Source organism: Molothrus aeneus, chromosome 3 (genome assembly GCF_037042795.1).
Source record: "Molothrus aeneus isolate 106 chromosome 3, BPBGC_Maene_1.0, whole genome shotgun sequence".
Lineage (NCBI taxonomy): Eukaryota > Metazoa > Chordata > Aves > Passeriformes > Icteridae > Molothrus > Molothrus aeneus.
In genome coordinates this window covers 77351904-77369534 of record NC_089648.1, presented here as the reverse complement: position 1 = coordinate 77369534, position 17631 = coordinate 77351904, and the positions used below count along the sequence as shown (strand labels likewise).

General features: G+C 40.1%; 1 protein-coding gene across 2 annotated transcripts in view; it reads right to left on the bottom strand.

The window, feature by feature from the left end:
• The window catches only part of ROCK2 (Rho associated coiled-coil containing protein kinase 2), a 96118-nt gene extending 79113 nt beyond the window's left edge, over window positions 1–17005 (bottom strand). The window contains exon 1 of one of the 2 annotated variants that reach the window (XM_066547211.1): window positions 16872–17005. In XM_066547211.1, coding sequence (XP_066403308.1) covers window positions 16872–16997 — 126 coding nt within the window. In that variant the 5' untranslated portion in view covers window positions 16998–17005. The remainder of the gene's footprint in view (window positions 1–16871) is intronic. The other variant, XM_066547210.1, reaches the window with a different exon arrangement.
• Window positions 17006–17631: the final 626 nt, after the last annotated feature.

Genomic DNA, 17631 nt, shown 5'->3' with positions numbered 1-17631 from the left:
CTCACTTTCAGTAAAGAAATACTGTCTTCCCATTACAGACACACACACACACATACATATATATATACACACAACAAGAAACATTGTAGACTCTGACCAATGATCTCAAAGAAAAGTTGACAGCACAATGGAAAAAAGTCAATGTTTTTCAGGCATTGTCTTTTAGAAAAATAATAAAAAGGTTCTATCAACCTGTTCATATTTAAAGATGTGACAAGTCAGTAATTTTAATTCTGTGTTTTTCATCACAGTGGCACAGTTGCAAATATTCCAGTTATGCTCCAAGTTTCACCTGGATATTCCAGTAACAGAAAATAAACCATCTGGAGTCTGAAAAAAATTAAATAAAATCATCACTGGAGCCAGGACATCTGCCCTTTCCTCTTCCTCCAATTATTCCTCCATAAAGCATAAAAAGCTTGCTCCAAAAACACAATGAAATACCTGAGAAAGAAAGGGCAGAATTCCACGGAAATGAGTTGAATGTATTACTGAATGCATGACTAAATTTCACATACAGTAAACTCTTTGGCTTCAAAGCAGTAATGACTAAGCTCACAGAACTACATGCTAACAGAACACACATTCAAACATTAGCTCTTAGATGTCAGGAATCTACTTAAACAGAGCATATTTTTATTAGGAAATAGACTTCGTCTGTTAGCCTCTACTGAAATGGCTCCATGTTGCTCTAAGATGAGAAGAGAGATTAGAATGAAGTGGGTACAACAAGTATCTTAGATATCAAAGAGATGACAAGGAAAAATTACACAGTCCTGGCAACAACCACCCAATCCACAGCTCTGTGGACTGAAACAACCTTATGTCTAATTCTGAGCCTATAAGTAGTCCTACCTACTTAATTGTATTTACTAAAATGCTTTAAGCTAAACATGCGTGTAAGGGCTTGCAAAACTGCACTCTAATAATATTTCTGAAAAACACTCCTCCTGCCCCAAAGTGTCTTTCAAAAGACTTCCAGGAATCCATCTCTCTAGGATCCATTTCACTTTCATGATTTGTTAAGTAATAGTTTTAAAAATCCATGTCTGACTATCTATTCTGTTTACCTAGGGGAAAGAATTCAAACAGCCAAAGAAGCTTCCCACTATGACAGAGAAATTTGTATTTTTTTTTTGTGAAGGGATAATACATTCACATTTTGACAACATCTGAACAAGTATAACAATACAGACTTTTGATTAGCTGTATTTGATTTTTGACATTAGTGTTGTCAAAAAAAGGAAATTGTATGAAAGTAACTATACCCTGGGACCCCAACTTCTCTGAAAGAAAACTGTCTTTAGCTTATCTAACCAAGAGATCCGGTATCTACAGAAATTCATCCTGCCATGGTTCCTGCACTCTAATGATGAAAAAAAAATTTACACTCTCAGTCTGTTACCAAAACAGAGCTCTGAATTGCTTAACATCAGGCTACAAATCGGAAACAAACTGAATGTAAAACTGACTGCAGTGACACTGCAAGTGGCAATTCTCTCCATAAATTGTATTTGACATAGTTTTCTAACATTTTCAGGCAAAAAAACAAGAATACCAATTCCATTTACTGCAGTGAACTATTGCCTGCTTCTTCATGTGAACCTTATGAAGTTCAACAAGGCCAAATGCCAAGTCAAGGACATGAGCTGGGGCAATCAGACAGGCTGGGGGGATGAAGGAATTGAACACAGAAGAACTTTGGGGTGCTGGTGGGTGAGAGGCTGGACATGACCCAGCCATGGGCCCCTGCAGCCCAGAAAGCCAAACATGTCCTGGGCTGCATCCAAAGCAGCGTGGGCAGCAGGGGAGGGAGGGGATTCTGCCCCTCTGCTCTGCTCTGGTGAGACCCCACCTGCAGAGCTGCATCCAGCTCTTGAGGTCCCCAGCACGGGAATGACATGGACCTGTTGGAGTGAGCCCACAGGAAGGGCACAAGATGATCAGAGGGCTGGAGCACTTCTCCCATGAGAAAAGACTCAGAGAATCGATTTTGTTCAGCCTGGAGAAGAGGCTTCAGGGAGACCTTACTGCAACATTTTAATATTTAAAGAGGGCTAATTGGAAAGTTAAAGAGACCTTTTAGCAGCGCCTATAATGACAGGAGACAATTTTTAAATTCCAAGATGGTAGATTTATAACGGACATAAGGAGAAAATCTTTACAGTGAGGATGTTGAGACGCTGGTTGTCCAAAGAGGTTGCAGATGCCCTGACTCTGGAAAAATTCCAGGTCAGTTTGGATGGGGCTTTGATCAATCTGGTTTAATGAACAATGTCCCTCCTCATGGCATCGAGGTTGGAACTACATTATTTTAAAAGTCCCTTTCAAGTCAAACTGTTCTGTAATTCTGAAAGAATTTTGTAATCAGTGCTGAAAATGATACATCAATAATCAGCTATTTCCTTAATTTGTAAATGGCACCCATCATTAAAAATACTTCTTTCTTTTACCAACTGTAAAATTAAACATCTCTTTTCTGTGGAACCTTCAGAAAAATTTTGTCTATTATAAATATATCTACCTCTCCATCAAAAACCTAGAAGTAAAACCTTTGTTCTTTAAACAACCTTGTTTCAATGCTAACACTACTGATGTAGTTGATGTTGCCCTGACGTAAGAATATAAAATCAGAAAACTGTGTAAGGTCAAATTAGTATTGATATAGTTTAATTCAGTCAGGTATCAAAGCAGGCTGCAGTGGTGTCAGTCTGCTTTGTGCCCGTGTAACAGAACCTCCCTACTGGAGATGGAGCAATAATAACATGGCACTAAGAACAACTTTTAGCTAATCACTGGCAGCTAACAACTGAAATTAGTCACTTGGCATTTCTTATGTTGATGAATTCCACTATTTCCAGAAGAATATATAAGCCAGTATTTATCTTTAAAACAAGCATGTTTACTCACAGATTCCTGCTTTTTCCTAAAAGAACAGATTAAAGCAACAGACTAAAGCACAAAAAATCTGTTTAAATTATCAAAATTCAAACACAGGCAAGTACTAATCAGAATTGACTTTTTATTATTTTTTTAAAAGAAACCCTTTCCAGTTTCTACCATTTTCTCTGTACACAGACTAGTAAGACAGTGTGATATTACCCCTGAATGTGATAGCAGAATTTATTTAATTCTTTTATTCTCATTCTCTTTTCTCATAAATTTATATTAGCATGTTCTAGCTGAAGTGTTCTCTGTAATCTGAAAGAAGCTACAGTATTTGCAGAGCAGTGCATAAATTTTTTTTCTTGGACCACGCTCTCCTCAAAGTTTCATTACTAACACTGTGGAAGGACATGCAGATGATGGCCTACATTCAGAAAAAGTAGGCTGCATCAATAAACACACCATTCACTTGGAACACACCCCTCTGGAGAAAGGAGATAGGCTGTGGATTTTTTAGTTTGCTTTGGAGAGGTTCAGGATTGTGGGTTGTTTGGTTTTCTATGTTATTGTGATAGTTCACAGAGTCATAGAATATGCTGAATTGTAAGAGACCCACAAGGATCATTGAGTCCAACTTCAGGCCCTGAACAGGACACCCCAAGAAACCCACCATGTGCCTGAGAGGATTGTTCAAATGCTTCTTGAGCTCTGTCAGGCCAGTGCTGTAACCACTTCCCTGGGGAGCCTGTTCCAGTGCCCAACCACCATCTGGATGAAAAACTTCTTCCTGATATCCAACCTAAACTTCCCCTGACTCAGCTTCATGCTGTTTCCTCAAGTCCTTTCACTTGCCTTGAGAGTGAAAAGATCAGTGTCTGTCCTTCTTCTCCTCCTCACAAGAAGCTGTAACTGCAGTGAGCTCTGCCCTCAGTCTCCTCCAGGCTGAACAGACCAAGTGACCTCAGCCACTCCTCACACGGCTTCCCCTCAGGGCCCTTCACCATCTTTGTTCCTTCCTTTGGACACTCTGCAGTTGTTTCATGCCCTTCTTACATTGTGGCACCCAGAGCTGCCCCCAGCACTGGAGGTGAGGCTGCCCCAGTGCAGAGCAGAGCAGGACAATCCCCTCCCTTGCCCAGCTGGCCATGCTGTCCCTGATGCCCCAGGACAGGGATGGCCCTCCTGGCTGCCAGGGCACTGCTGGCTCATGTTCAACTTTCTGCTGACCAGGACCCCAAATCCCTTTCCATGGCACTGCTCTCCAGCCTCTCATTCCCCAGTCTGTGCACACAACTGGGATACAACTGCCCCAACCCAGATACAGAATCCAGCATTTGTCCTTGGTAAACTTAATATGGTTGGTGATCATTCTGCAAATCTGCCAGGATTAGCTGAGAAAGTGATTCAGGCTAGTTTTAATCTAGGTTAGGTACTCAAAGCAATTCACAACACACCAGCACAAATATTGTGTCACCACCGAGGTGGTGCCTCAGGGAAGCAGGTGGAGCTACTGCTTTAACTGATAGGGAAACGATTTGTGTTAGCCATTTGTTTTTCAATAGATTCATATAACTAGTAAAGGAGAAAGACAGGGGTTAAAAAGTTTCTGAGATCACTGAGGATTAGTTTCTCATACTGAAAAACTTCCCTATTCTTCAGATTTCTGAACATTTCTTGTTCTTATTTTAAAAGCTGCTTGGTATCTTCATGTAACACTGTACAATTTTATTGGTTCATTTACAAATTCTTCCAAAACAGATGTCTTCTTGTTAAATACATAAAAATTTGATTGGTACTACCATTAATGACAGAAGCACTTAAATACAAAAATATACATTTTTAAAAATCAAAATCTAGACTATTAAAGAATAACCCAGAAAACCTTATTCCAGTTATAAAGACCACCAGTAGACCATGTCTGTTCCTCCTCTAAATGTGCTAGTCCTAAGGCAAAAAAGTTAGCTTGCTGCCGTTAATAATAATTATGGCACATGTATCTGAGAACACATCTGTCCTCTGCTGTGCCCACCTTTTCCCAAATTTTTATTTACAACATCCCCACTGTTTTATCTTCCTTCAGAGCACTGCAGACTACCTGAGAATATTTAAGCTTGTCTTAATTACTGCTGCATTTACATCCACATTACAGACCACAGTTATCTGACCCAAGCACGGTACGCCTATTTACTAAGTTCATGTCTGCAAAATCTCATCTCTTTCTGCTTCTAGAAGTAATTCAGAAACAGAGACAGCATCCTACAGCATTTTTAGGCTTCCCTCATCCTCCATGGACATTCTAACATCTTTGTCTATGGCTGATAGAGATCTTCACAAAGGAACCCACATCCTCAGGAAGTTCGGTCTTAATCTGACAATCAAGTACCTTGTATCTTCAGAACGCCAGGACAATTTCATAGCCTTTTCAAGGTAAAGCAAAGGCTCCTGGGCACTGTAAAACTTGAATCAGACATAAAATATTCTTTCCAATTAATAACAGCTCTGCAAGGTATTATCTTTATATATGCAGGCAATGAAATCCTGTCTTTTTACTTTGTCAGAAGATATACAGGACTGCTTTCATTGAGACAGTTAAATTAAAACTCTATCAGAATTTGTCTACAAACTGATATTAAAAATATCAGCTGAGATTATGGTAGTAAAAAAGAAATTTTTAAATAGAATAATATTTTTCAGTTTATTTAGTTTGTGCTTATTCCACCATAATCACTTTCCTTTTTAAAGCAAATATATATTTGGAATATAAAGAATTAAGAAAGCCCACAACTGTTAAATAAAAATATGGCAAGAAATTCAGGGCTAAGTGAATAGCCTAAATTACTTGGGAAAGCAAAGCAAAATAGAAAGTAGATTTCAAATTCCTCACGGTTTTATAAGTGGAAAAGTTTTCCCACAGACAATAACTCGATGTTTCCTAAATTTTCCTTCAGCTTTGGCAACAAATGATTCTTATATGGAAAGTCAAGAAAATATTTGCCTAAGACCTGAGCAGATTAATCCCCACAAGAGCCATTCCTCAAGGAATCACAATTTTTGCATTTGAAGAAAAAACTCATGCATAAAGACCATTAAGGTCAGAAGAAGTGTATGCACTTGGCTAAAGATTATGAGGAAGAAAAAAAGTTTTATATTCTATGAATATACACGGGTGGAGAGCACACAACCTTGACCTAACGAGAAACAGGACAGCCACCACAGCATGGCACCACCCAACAGCAAGCAGAAATCACTAGTCTCTACTAAAGCAGAATTTAAATTTGGGGATACAAAGTCCTTGTATCAACAAAAAACAGTTTAACAGCTCCACTGCACATTGAGTAGGTAAGAGCATGATCCTGGTGTTTCAGGCCATTCTAGACATAATTGGGTCCCTAAATGATTTGAGTTTCTTGTCATTTCTTATTACCCTACATGGAAAATGTGCATATGACTAGCTAGATACACCTCACTGTCAAAGGGAGTTCAGACATACAAAAAAATTGATTATTGAATATGCTCACTTACTCAAAAATCTATATTTTCAGAAATAACTCAGGAATAACATGAGATAATTGGTGCTGCTCTTGTTTCACTTGCTGCTACAGACGTGGCCTTGGAAACCATCATTCACTCTGAGCACTGGCAAGGTTCATTTTAAGCCTAAATTGCTGATCATTCTGCTGGTTTTGACTTAAATCACAGATTCACAGAAGGATATACAGAATACTCTGAGTTGAAAGGGTATTCTGGTGAATCCTTTTGTGAAACAAGAGCAGCACCTGAACCTCTGTGTGAGGCCTCCAGTCCCCTCACTGTAACCACAGCGATGTTTCTGGACAATCTTGGGTCAGGAACTTCCCACTAGGGACTAGTCAACACCACACCAGGTACAGGGGAGAACCCTGACACAGTCTGAGTTACTGTTATTAGATACAAACTTACAGAAGACAGTGACATTTTACCACAATAACGACTTTTTCAATAATTTTTTACATGCAAACACAAAGAAGTTAAAAAAAATGTTATGCTTCTCTCACAATCCATATGTGCTTTCAGCATCAGTGACCCTATGATATTACAGCTTCAAGCACATTTGTTTGTCCCCCACTTCCATTTTAGAGGAAAACTGACCCAATAGTGCTAAGAGTTCACACATGAGAAAAAAAATCAAGGCATGATGGCAGTAAAACCAAAACAAATTCCACAATTCAGAAATTTAGTCTGTGTATAAACCCAAGAACAATTAACATGTGCTAAGAAAGGAGTCCAATTACATGGCAGTCTCCTTCTGATAAACTCTAGAAAGTAAGCTTGAAATCAAAATAGAGCTAAAAAGTTCCACCTTGGAATAAAATGTGTCTAAGACTTTTCTTCAGTCCTGCTTCCTGCATACTCCAGAAAGGCAAAACAGCCATTCCTCTCCCCTGTGACATTCATCATCCATTTGATGTAAAACACTGACAAACAGAAATAACTTCAGTATACATTCACTTGGTTTTGATTTAACAAAAAAGAATTTGTATTGCAAGTATACTGCAATTTTATTAATTCCCATCTGTCTGTAAGACATACTGCACATCTTCCCTCATAAATTTAGACAGTGTGATTTCAAAACACGAATACCACATAACCATATGTACTTTTACCCAACCTATGGCAAACATTCTTTCAGCAATATGGCAGAATAAGCAGAACAGTCTATTCTAGGTAGAAAATGTAAAATAAGCTCTGCAGTTGGGCTCAGTGCTATCTCTGATTTTCTGATTCAGTGCAGTCCTGCAGTAGAGTCATATAAAATAAAGCCATGAGCTTTTAAAATAATGAACAACCTCATACCTTAGAAAATTTTTAGTTAGAGTTTCCACTTTATATATGTCAAAATTTGCCAAAGATGTTTTCACAGGTAGAGAGGGGACATTTGGGACTTCTGCCACTTGAGAAACACTGCAAGGCACATGTGGGAACAAATACTGGTATTTCTTCTAAAAAATGAGAGCACTGAAATAGTTTATTTTGACACCTAAATTGCCTTTCTTCAGAGGCAGCCAACCATTAAAATAGATGAAATGATTCACACCTCATGGTGCTACTGTTCCAGGCTTCTACGCATATAAACTATTCCTCATCACAGTGTCCACATTTAGTGGTTTTCTTCATAATCTGAGCAGAAATCATTTCTAAACCAGAGATCTAGCTAGATGTCTATAATTAAAAGGAATTGCCAACATAATATTTTTTTCAGAAGATGTAGCTTATATTAGTGTATTTATTATTATCTTTTAATACAAGCTTAAAATATTTCTGACACAGAACACTACGTGCATACGAAACAATGTTCAGGCTGCCTCATTTGCTGTTACATTCAGGTTTTACCAGCAGAACTCTGACAACAGAGTTCTGCTGCTTCCTACCCTCGCTGTCAATAACATCACATTTGCAGTCAAGACAAATCCTTCAGTTCTGGGACGATGACAAGTGGGGAATAAGGAAAATAACTTAAAAATGCAATAAAAAATAAGCATATTCCATATAATTAAACTGATACTGAAAAATGAATTTGAAAGCAATTTAGAAAACAGCTTTATAAAACTTAACAATTTAGTAAGAGGATTTTTTTTTTGCAAGTGCAGCTATTTTCAGCTTTCCCTATCAGATATATAGTACAGGTGCTTGTAATACCAGCATGGATGCAAGTCTTAAGTTTAACAGAATTATTATTTTGTACTCACAGAGAAAAAAAATTAACATAGAATAATGTTTAAATTAATAGCAGCAGCAGCGATACAATCATAAACTGCCAGTACCTCCTTGCCAGATGAGTAATTCAAGCAGTTGTTCTCAGTCACTTTTCATATAAAAGAACATAAAATAAAAGGGGGGGTATTTTATAATCTAGGTTTATACACCCTAAAAAGGTCATTCAATTGAACAGGCCAAGAAATAAAAACTATGGCTTAGTGCCTAAGTGGCCTAACTTTTACTGTTGGAGGAGGAGGTCCCGAGATGTTCCCTAAAGGAAACAGATCATGCATGCATACCCCTGGCATTGGAAAGGTTTTCATTTCTCACTCACTAAACCACCAGCTTCTAACGTGCTATTATTTCTTGCTCTTCTTCATTCTCCTAAACTATTAGAAGGAATAATTCTATTCCTAATTGAGAGACTTCATGGTTATTTTATCACAAAAGTTTAAAATTCCACAAAAACCCCCATAATTCAGAAGTCAAGCATAGTTATAAAACTGTGCAAGAAGGGGTGCAACCAATATTAAGTAAGCTCAGAAGATCTTTTATCTATTTACTGCAGCTTGTTTCCAATGACTCTAGCTGCACATTGTAGAAGCCTATCATAATATAGCCTTCCCTATATAGCAGATGGTGCTAAAAGTCATTTACAAATAAAAATCTGTGTCCTAAACATGCAACAAATGAAAAGGCTTGTCTCCCTAATCTTGTACTTAAAATGATCAGCACTAAACTGAAAACTGAGACTAGAACAAACTAGTTTCAGTAACCATAAGGAAAACCAGTTTAAACTATTTTCTGTACAAAATAGAACATTTTTATAGCTTAGGCACGCCAAACGTTTGTATATCCCTCAACCAAAACCTCTGCTATTACTGTTTCTAGAGCATAATCTCTTTGAAAGTATGCAGATACACAGTACTGTGAATTTATCAATGCAGCACTCCTAATTTCAAACAAAAGAAAAATAAAGAGGGTCAATCAAGTTGTACAGTAGCAACAAACAAAAGCAGATTTCCAAGTTCAGAGTTCATTCAGTAAAAAGGAATTCCCAAAGAACCTGAAGATCCTTCTCCCTGTTCCATACTAGGGTAAATCTATGCTGTTGACAGAGCTATGTTTGATATTTAATCAACAATGAAGCTATAGACTTTGGACGGCTACCTGTAACAGCAGTGACATGGACAAAGAACAATGATGCGTTACAGCCTTTAAATAGTAATCAAATTTTAGTTAAACTTTAAATAGCATTTGAAAGAAAGTGTGGAACTCAGGCATTTTTCTTCTAGTTATTTATTTATTTGGTGACAGTAACAGTCAACATTATGTGTTTTGAGATTAACAAAAAAAAGGAGTATTTGCTAAAGCTTAACTTTTCTTCTTTCATAGCTGTTTAAGCCTACTTTCAAGCCTGTATGTGACCTCCTCTTCATTTCCTCCTGAAGAAAAGTACAAGAAAATTCTTGTGTTTGGATGAGTCACCCAAACTTTATCTAGCTTTATGTAGGATCCTGTAATTCTGTACTTTAAATACGGACTAATAAAATCAGTACCCATAATTTAGAACAGTCAAAAGGCAATAAAGCAATTACTGATTACCTGAATCCTCAAGGTTCAGAATTAAACACTTGGGCATGGCTTACTTGTGATCAACTTTTTAAATCACCTAAAAATAACGCTTCATCATCTTAAAAATAAAGCTTCATCATCTCCATTTCATATAGTTGGAAATGAAGAAAGATTTGTCTGAAACCATGAAGTGATAGCAGTAGATTAGGATTCAGACTCTCCTGCACACCATTTTTTTATTCTCTGTACCATCCGAACAACAGTATCCTAAAAAAATGAATGATGAAATGACTGTGGAATTAAAGTATCAATGCTGAACACTATCAGAACTCATTAGTCTCCATCTGGGCACACAAAACACAAAGCATGTGATGGGTTATTTTTTGCAAAAGATTTGACTTAGGTAAGTCATTCTACATGAACTAAATTAAAGGAAGACAAGCATAATCAAAACCCCTCTGTATGTCACACCCAGATTGTTTTTCTTCTCGTGTCTATCACCTTCCACACCCTACAACAAATGAAGCAGAGACTGAACAGAAGGCACATTTCACATGACAATGAAGAAATCTGCGTCCATCCAACAACAAAACTCCATGACACTTCACAGACAAAAAAGGGCCCCTCTTTCAATAGCTGTAACAGTAGCAGACAAACACAGAGTAAAAGCTAAGTCCACACCACACAAAGCACCTGTTACAGACTGAGACTATCCACCATAGTGAAATCTTGACAAAATTCACAAAATCACAATGTTCCAAATATTGCAAGCTGTCAGCATGTTAGGGGCCCAATCACTGATTGTAGCATACGGTCTTAATACTCTGTTAGCAGGTAATGAATACAATGCTGCCAATGAAGGATGCAGGTGATGCCTCACCTGTGCTCGGGCGGCCAACACTGCACTGCTGCAGCAGCTTCACACACGGCAGGTATGGCTGGGCAACCGAGCACTACATTCAGCCTTGTGTTTACATTGCCAACAGCTCATTAAAATAAGTTTATTACTAGCCAAGTCTGCCAACATAAACACTGTATTCTTATTCTTAACCAATGGGATGTACCAAGAAAAAAAGTATTTAAAATAAATTTGTTACCAGAATCATTCGCTGCTTTACAGTGTAACAGTTTAGAAGAAACCTTGGACACAATATAGCATTCTTCCCCCCAAAACCCCCCATGCTTATGAGTTATAAAATACACAGATTTAATTTCTTTTTATCTTTCATTATGTAAAATTCTACTACCCAATTTTAATCACTTTCATCTTTAAAATCCAAAGCCAGCTCCTCTGTGACACTGATACAATTCCAGTCATATTTTGTAGATCAAACACTGGCAAGAAATCATCAACTGATTGCTGTGGAGATTGGCTACTGAGGTAGCACTTTCCTTTCTTTTGAAATTAGGCAGCTTTTGTTATGGATTGCATTACTAGACAAAGAGCCAAATGCTTTGGCACTGCTCTGCATTAGTTAGAACTGAAAATGTACTTCAAAAAACAGGTTCTAATAAGCATTTGCACACATTTCAACTGAAACTGAGACTACTAATATTTGGAAAAGTGAAGAGTTCCTGAACTTTTATTCCTGCACACATAAAACAGAAGAAAACTCTGCTAATTTGCTAGTGTAGGTGTATTTATGTTTCTCTTAAGTTGTTACAAAGATTGAACAATTAAAGGATCCTAATGACATACTCTGCAATCTGATCAACAGAGATGAAATACTGGGAGTGAACATGCCTATTGTGAATACACACACACAAAATCTGCATGCATCTCGTGTGGCAGTAAAAAGACCTGAAGCTGAGCAAAATGTTCTTTCTGTTTTCTCAAACCAGAAGTGAAACACTTTAATCCTAGTGTAGAATAAGTCAGAATATAAAAACACATAAAGCTGTCAGAAAAGTAGAACTATCTTTTTCCAGCTAACTATACTGCTATATATAAATCCATCAGAGGGGAACAATGAACAAAAGACAATTCAGTTTCCTTAAGGATCATAATTTTTAACTCTGCAGTAGATGCTCTAAAATTACAGATCAAAAATAGAACATTTATAGAAAGAGTCAGAAACTAAGAGAGAAATAACAGTACAAGAAATATAACCAACAAGAAAAGGTTATTTCTTCAAGAACAGAGAATCATCTGGCCTTCAAATTACTTAGTGGGCAATGAATTTTAGATCAGATCCTGCTAACTGCTACATATGCATCTCTTCCCTGTACTCTCTGGCTCAAATTAACACAACAGATTGTTCTTGCTGATTCAAAATTATGTGTGGCAATAAATTCAGGAAAGTGAAACAACTTTCATATTAATTATTAAATACTTAGAAAGTTCCTAAGGCTAAAATCCTGCAAAGGAATACCTTGTATCAGCCATGATGACCTGGAGATCCTGAATTAACAGAGCTCAGCCTAGTGATCTGCTCAATTAACACTCTTGGAACAAGGCTGGCATCTACTCAATTGATGAGATCTTTATGGACAGATGCACCTACTGAAAGAATGGGAGTCACAGCTGTATCTCCACTTCACTTTTCATTAAGAATAAAATTCCAGGGTCTTGATGTCAATGATCCATGTAGATGAACATCTATTCATGTTCAAACTAGTGTAAATACACAGTTTACCTGTCAGCTTTATTTAAAAAAGAAATAAATGGCTAATTAGTTCAGTTTTGGTTTGTGGGTTTGGGTTCGAAGGCATGTGTATTCTGAGACACTTGAGCACTCTCCTGCTAATCATCTCTCCATTTCTCAGTCCATCATACTTGCATGCCAGCACAGCCCAGCACTGTGCTCACAATTTCACTGATGCACTGCCTAATTAACAGTTTTAAGAGCTCCTTCTTTCAAAAGCTGACACAACCATAGCAGAGCAGCCAGAATATACTCAACATTTTACACCCCCAGTGTAATGCCAAACTTCAAGCTTAAGACTAAAATCCTGAGGCTTGCACTGAACCAGTGAGTCCAAGGGCAAACACCACCACCTTTCTCTGGACAACTGCACTCGAGCAGCACCAGCCCAGGCAAAGCACTGCAGAAAGAGCATGGTAAGATTTACCAGAGTTGTTCATCACCACCACACAACTCAAAAGTTGAGTTCAGCATGTGCTGAAGTGATACAATTACACATGGCAAGGAAGTGGAGGTCTGGATTAGTTTTACACAGCCTACAGTGACCTCTCTGCTCTTGTTTTAGAGAAGGTAACACTTGCCAACGCACCCCTACTAGATAATGTGTACGAAATACTATCAAAAATAACTCAGTTCATACTGTAGATAGAGCTTATGTGCAAAATCATAAATGCCCAAATGTATTTGAGCACTGTTAAGCTTGCCTTAAATGTAGCTGTCAACTCAGAACTATTCGGTAGGAATGTATTTATAGAAGGGTTTCTTATGGATCAGCCAAGGTCAAATGCCATTAAGTGCTATCATCCATGTCTACATGCAGTACACATAAAAATGTCACTTCATTAAATTAGTGGGTGACACAACTGGCAGAAAAGCAAATAATAAAAATATGGTAGCTTTATAAAGTAATCTGCACGATCTAAATGTAATAGAGAAAACAGGTTTTCATAACCACTAATGCACTGTTCCATGCCCAAAAAGAGTAAGACTGTACCATAGAAAGCTGTGACAATATCAAAATTATTTATCTTAGCATAGGCAACCTAACAACAAGCTTTCAACGAGACACAATGAGAGAATGAGCACTCAGCCAACGCCTCAATGAGGTTGCAATAACCACTTCCCTTTGTGGATGTCTTTGCTGACACCTACCACAGCACTGAGCACACAGTTCTAGCATTCCTCTTTCCATCTCTTTATCAGAACAAAACCAGAAGAACCCCACCAAGTGCTGGCTGTGCATCTCATCTATGCTAATGAGTAGAAAGTCCTCCATGATTTTTCTTTATTTAGCAGAAGAAGGGTGGTAATAACATTTTGCCACACATTTTGGTTGGTTGGTTGTTTCCTGGGACTTTTTATTTTGCCTTCATAACTGCCTGTGAGAACAAACTAAATGCAGAGTTCTCCATCTCATAATGCCTCTGAACTGAGATTGCATAGGTCTTTTTTGAAGATATGCTTTAATCAAACACAAATAATTATGCTCAACACAGGCATTAATAACTGTTAAGGCACACAAGATAGCAAAAATCCCATTAGAACATCTAACAGTCTCTCTTGAGCCCCGAAGGGGAATGGGAGGAACATAATCAATCAATGTATTTGGCTTCATAGATTCTCCTGCTGAAGAAACAGATGGATGTGGTCAGCCATCCTGTGGTCAGAAAGGTACGCAAAGAGAGTCTCTTCATTTAGAGCCACTGAATAAAACATCCCTTGATGACAGTGGAATTGCTATCTAGAGAAAGACAGCTTATTACCTCAGCTTCTCACGTCTTTCAAATTTACACCATGTGTTATAGATCAACAGCTACTTTTTCACTTTTTACAGCTTCCCAAAAATAAAGCATGCACACAAAATACAGAATAGCAGCTGTTTATGACTTTTTACACTGTAAGGAAATGAATTCCATTTTGAATTCCATTCCACATTTTTAGTTTTGGTTATGTTATTTTTGGAGGATGGAATAGTGGCATTCCAGCTAGTCTTTTTAAGATGCTTTCCCTTAACTCTCAGTTCATATTGCTGTATTTCTACTTTTAACTGAAAACACATTTCCACTTTTGATAATTTACACTGCAAGGCAGCTCGTTAGTAAACAAGTAAATTTTTCAATATTAATATGCTTTCATACTCAGACTATTCAGCAGCACACCAATGCAAAATTGATGCCAAATTTCATAAAGCAGCAATGCCAGAGAGCAAAAGAAAACGCTTTTACAGGAAATCTGTTGCAAATTTCCTAAATAAGAATAATAAATAGTTCATTATTTCATACACAGATATGTACACTGCACAAGCTAGGAAATCTGATTGATTAGCATAATATTTCACTTGCTGCTAGTTTTTTAAACAATACTTATAGACAGAGTGTAGAGTACAGTGATGACCTTTACTGTAAAAAAATGCATTTACAATCCAGTTAACACTCTCCCATAGTTTTCTTTCTCAATGTATTACATGAAGCAGTCTACATTGCTAGCATATAAAACAAACAAAAAAATCAAGTTCTAAGCAGCCCAGTCTCAATTTTGCAGCTAGGATTTATCTTCAGAAACACAAACATATTTTAGTGTATTCAATCTACATCCAAGGCATGGGAGGTGAGAGAATAAAAGAATCATGCATATAAAAGTATAAAAGCAGAGTGTGAAAAAGTCTACTGGGGTTAAGTATTAACCTGATGCATTTTTCAGAACGACTGTACTATTTTTAACTGCTCTTTTTTGGCCACAGGTCAAAGTTTTCCAAGCAAAATACCAAAGTGAAAATGCTGGGAGCGAAGCCCAGAGGCAGCTCCCTCTGCTTTGACCTAGGCAAAAACTTATCTGAATCCAGTCAGATATGTAGCACTGTTTCCCACCCCCCTCCATTGACTATGGCTGTCATTATGCCTCTGAACATGTATGAGAGGAATAACAGCACCACAGCCTCGGGAAGAACATTTTTCAGATGTTATAGGAAATTCCTATATTCTCCACACAGCACAGGCATACATTCTGTTCAGTCAGTTCCTGTATTTTTGGCCAAACAGAACTGAGTCATTTGAAAGCACAAAAAAACCCACAGTGTATGTGCCTTGAGCAACTGCTGGAAGGACTGGGATTTATTCTCCCTTTTTCTGCTCCTCATAACTGGGACATATTGGAAATCTTGGGGCAGACTGGAAATATAAGATTTGAAGACCCTAAAGTATTTATCAATTAAAATACTAATAATTATAGTACTAATAATGAAAATAATGATAACAGTGATAATAATAATGATAATCATCTGTCTCTTGGCTGTCTTTCTAGAGTTCAGATGGTTAAATGAGAAAATCTAACCCCTTTTACACTTCTTCACAAGGGCATAGATTTCTCACTAAAGTGAATTGTATTTCATACACTCACACGGAAAAATGCTATTTGAAACAGGACACAGACGAATCAATTTGCCCCAATGAAAAATAAACGTGAAGGGTCACTGGACCCCCCAGTTACATTTCTCCCTTAGGCGTGTCGCCTTTTCCTGAAATATTTCCACATCTCACAGCAACCTCAGCTTCACCAGGGGACGTTTCATAGGGGGTGAGCGATGGGTGCCCGGCAGCGCACACAAAGGCAGGTACTTTGGGGACGGACACGCTGGGATTCCCAGGCGCGAAAGCGAACGGTGTGAACGAACGATGCTGGGAGGGAAAACAAGGCGCTTTCCTCTCCCTGCATCAGACCTCGTCAGGGACGTTTCTCGCTTTCCCCCAAATAAGATGTTGCTAATCGGGGAGCGCTCGCTTTCCTCTCACGGTGCCATGCTCGTCCCCTCGCCCAACACCGTCCTGGGGGCGAGGGCCGCTCCCGCCACCTCCCCGCTGCCCGTGGCCCGGCGGGGGCGTGGAGACGATCCTTCGTCCTCCCCCAGGAAAGCACTTTCAGGACGCGGGAGCCCTTTCCTTCCTTCCCGTTCCCTCCCGCCCGCCTGAGGCGAGGGCAGCGCTCCCTTTGTTCCCCCGCCGAGCGCTCCCCCCAGGCGCGGCCGCCCCTCACCAGCAGGCTCTCCACGTTGACCGGGGAGCGCGGGTCGCGGATCATGGACTCCAGCTTCCTCTGGCGGCCCTCGAGCATCCCCGCCGTTGGCTCCAGCGCCTCGGCCGCCAGGGGAGCCGCCGACATCTTCCCCGCCGGCTGCTGGCTCATCCTCCGGCCCGCCTGGTGCCGGGCCCGCGGAGGGCACTGCGCGGGGCCGCCCGGCGGGCCTAGCGCGGCGGCGAGCCCGGGAAGGGCGGGGGCGGCGAGGCGGGAGCGGAGGGCAGCGCCGCCGGTGGCCGCCGCCCGGGCATGAAGGGCGAGGGAAAACGGCCGCTGCTCCGCCCGGGCGCGGGGAGAGGGAGGGGAGAGCGCTGGAAGGGAGGGACGGAGCGCTTCCCGCCGTGCCTCCGCCTCTCGCCGCTCAGGGCGTCCCTTGGCGGCCGCCGCCTCACTGCCCGCTCCGCCGGGACATCGCTCTGAGGGCGGGGGGAGGCGGGGAGCGAAGGGGGAGCGGCTGCCGTGGGGTCGGGCTCAGAGTACGGCTCTCTCTGCAGCGCTCGCCGGCTGTTGGGGCGGGAGCCGCGATCCCCGCCAGCCTCGCTTTCCCTCTCCGCTTTCCGCGTTCCGCCCACCCCCGGCCCGGCGCGGCCTCCCGCTCCCGGCCGCGCGCAGGCCGCCTCCCCTACCCACAAGGCCCCGCTGCGAGCGGCGCATTGTTCGGCGCTCGCTCGGCGGCCGGCTGCAGCCCTGAGCTCGGCGGGGCCGTGCCCGGCCTGGG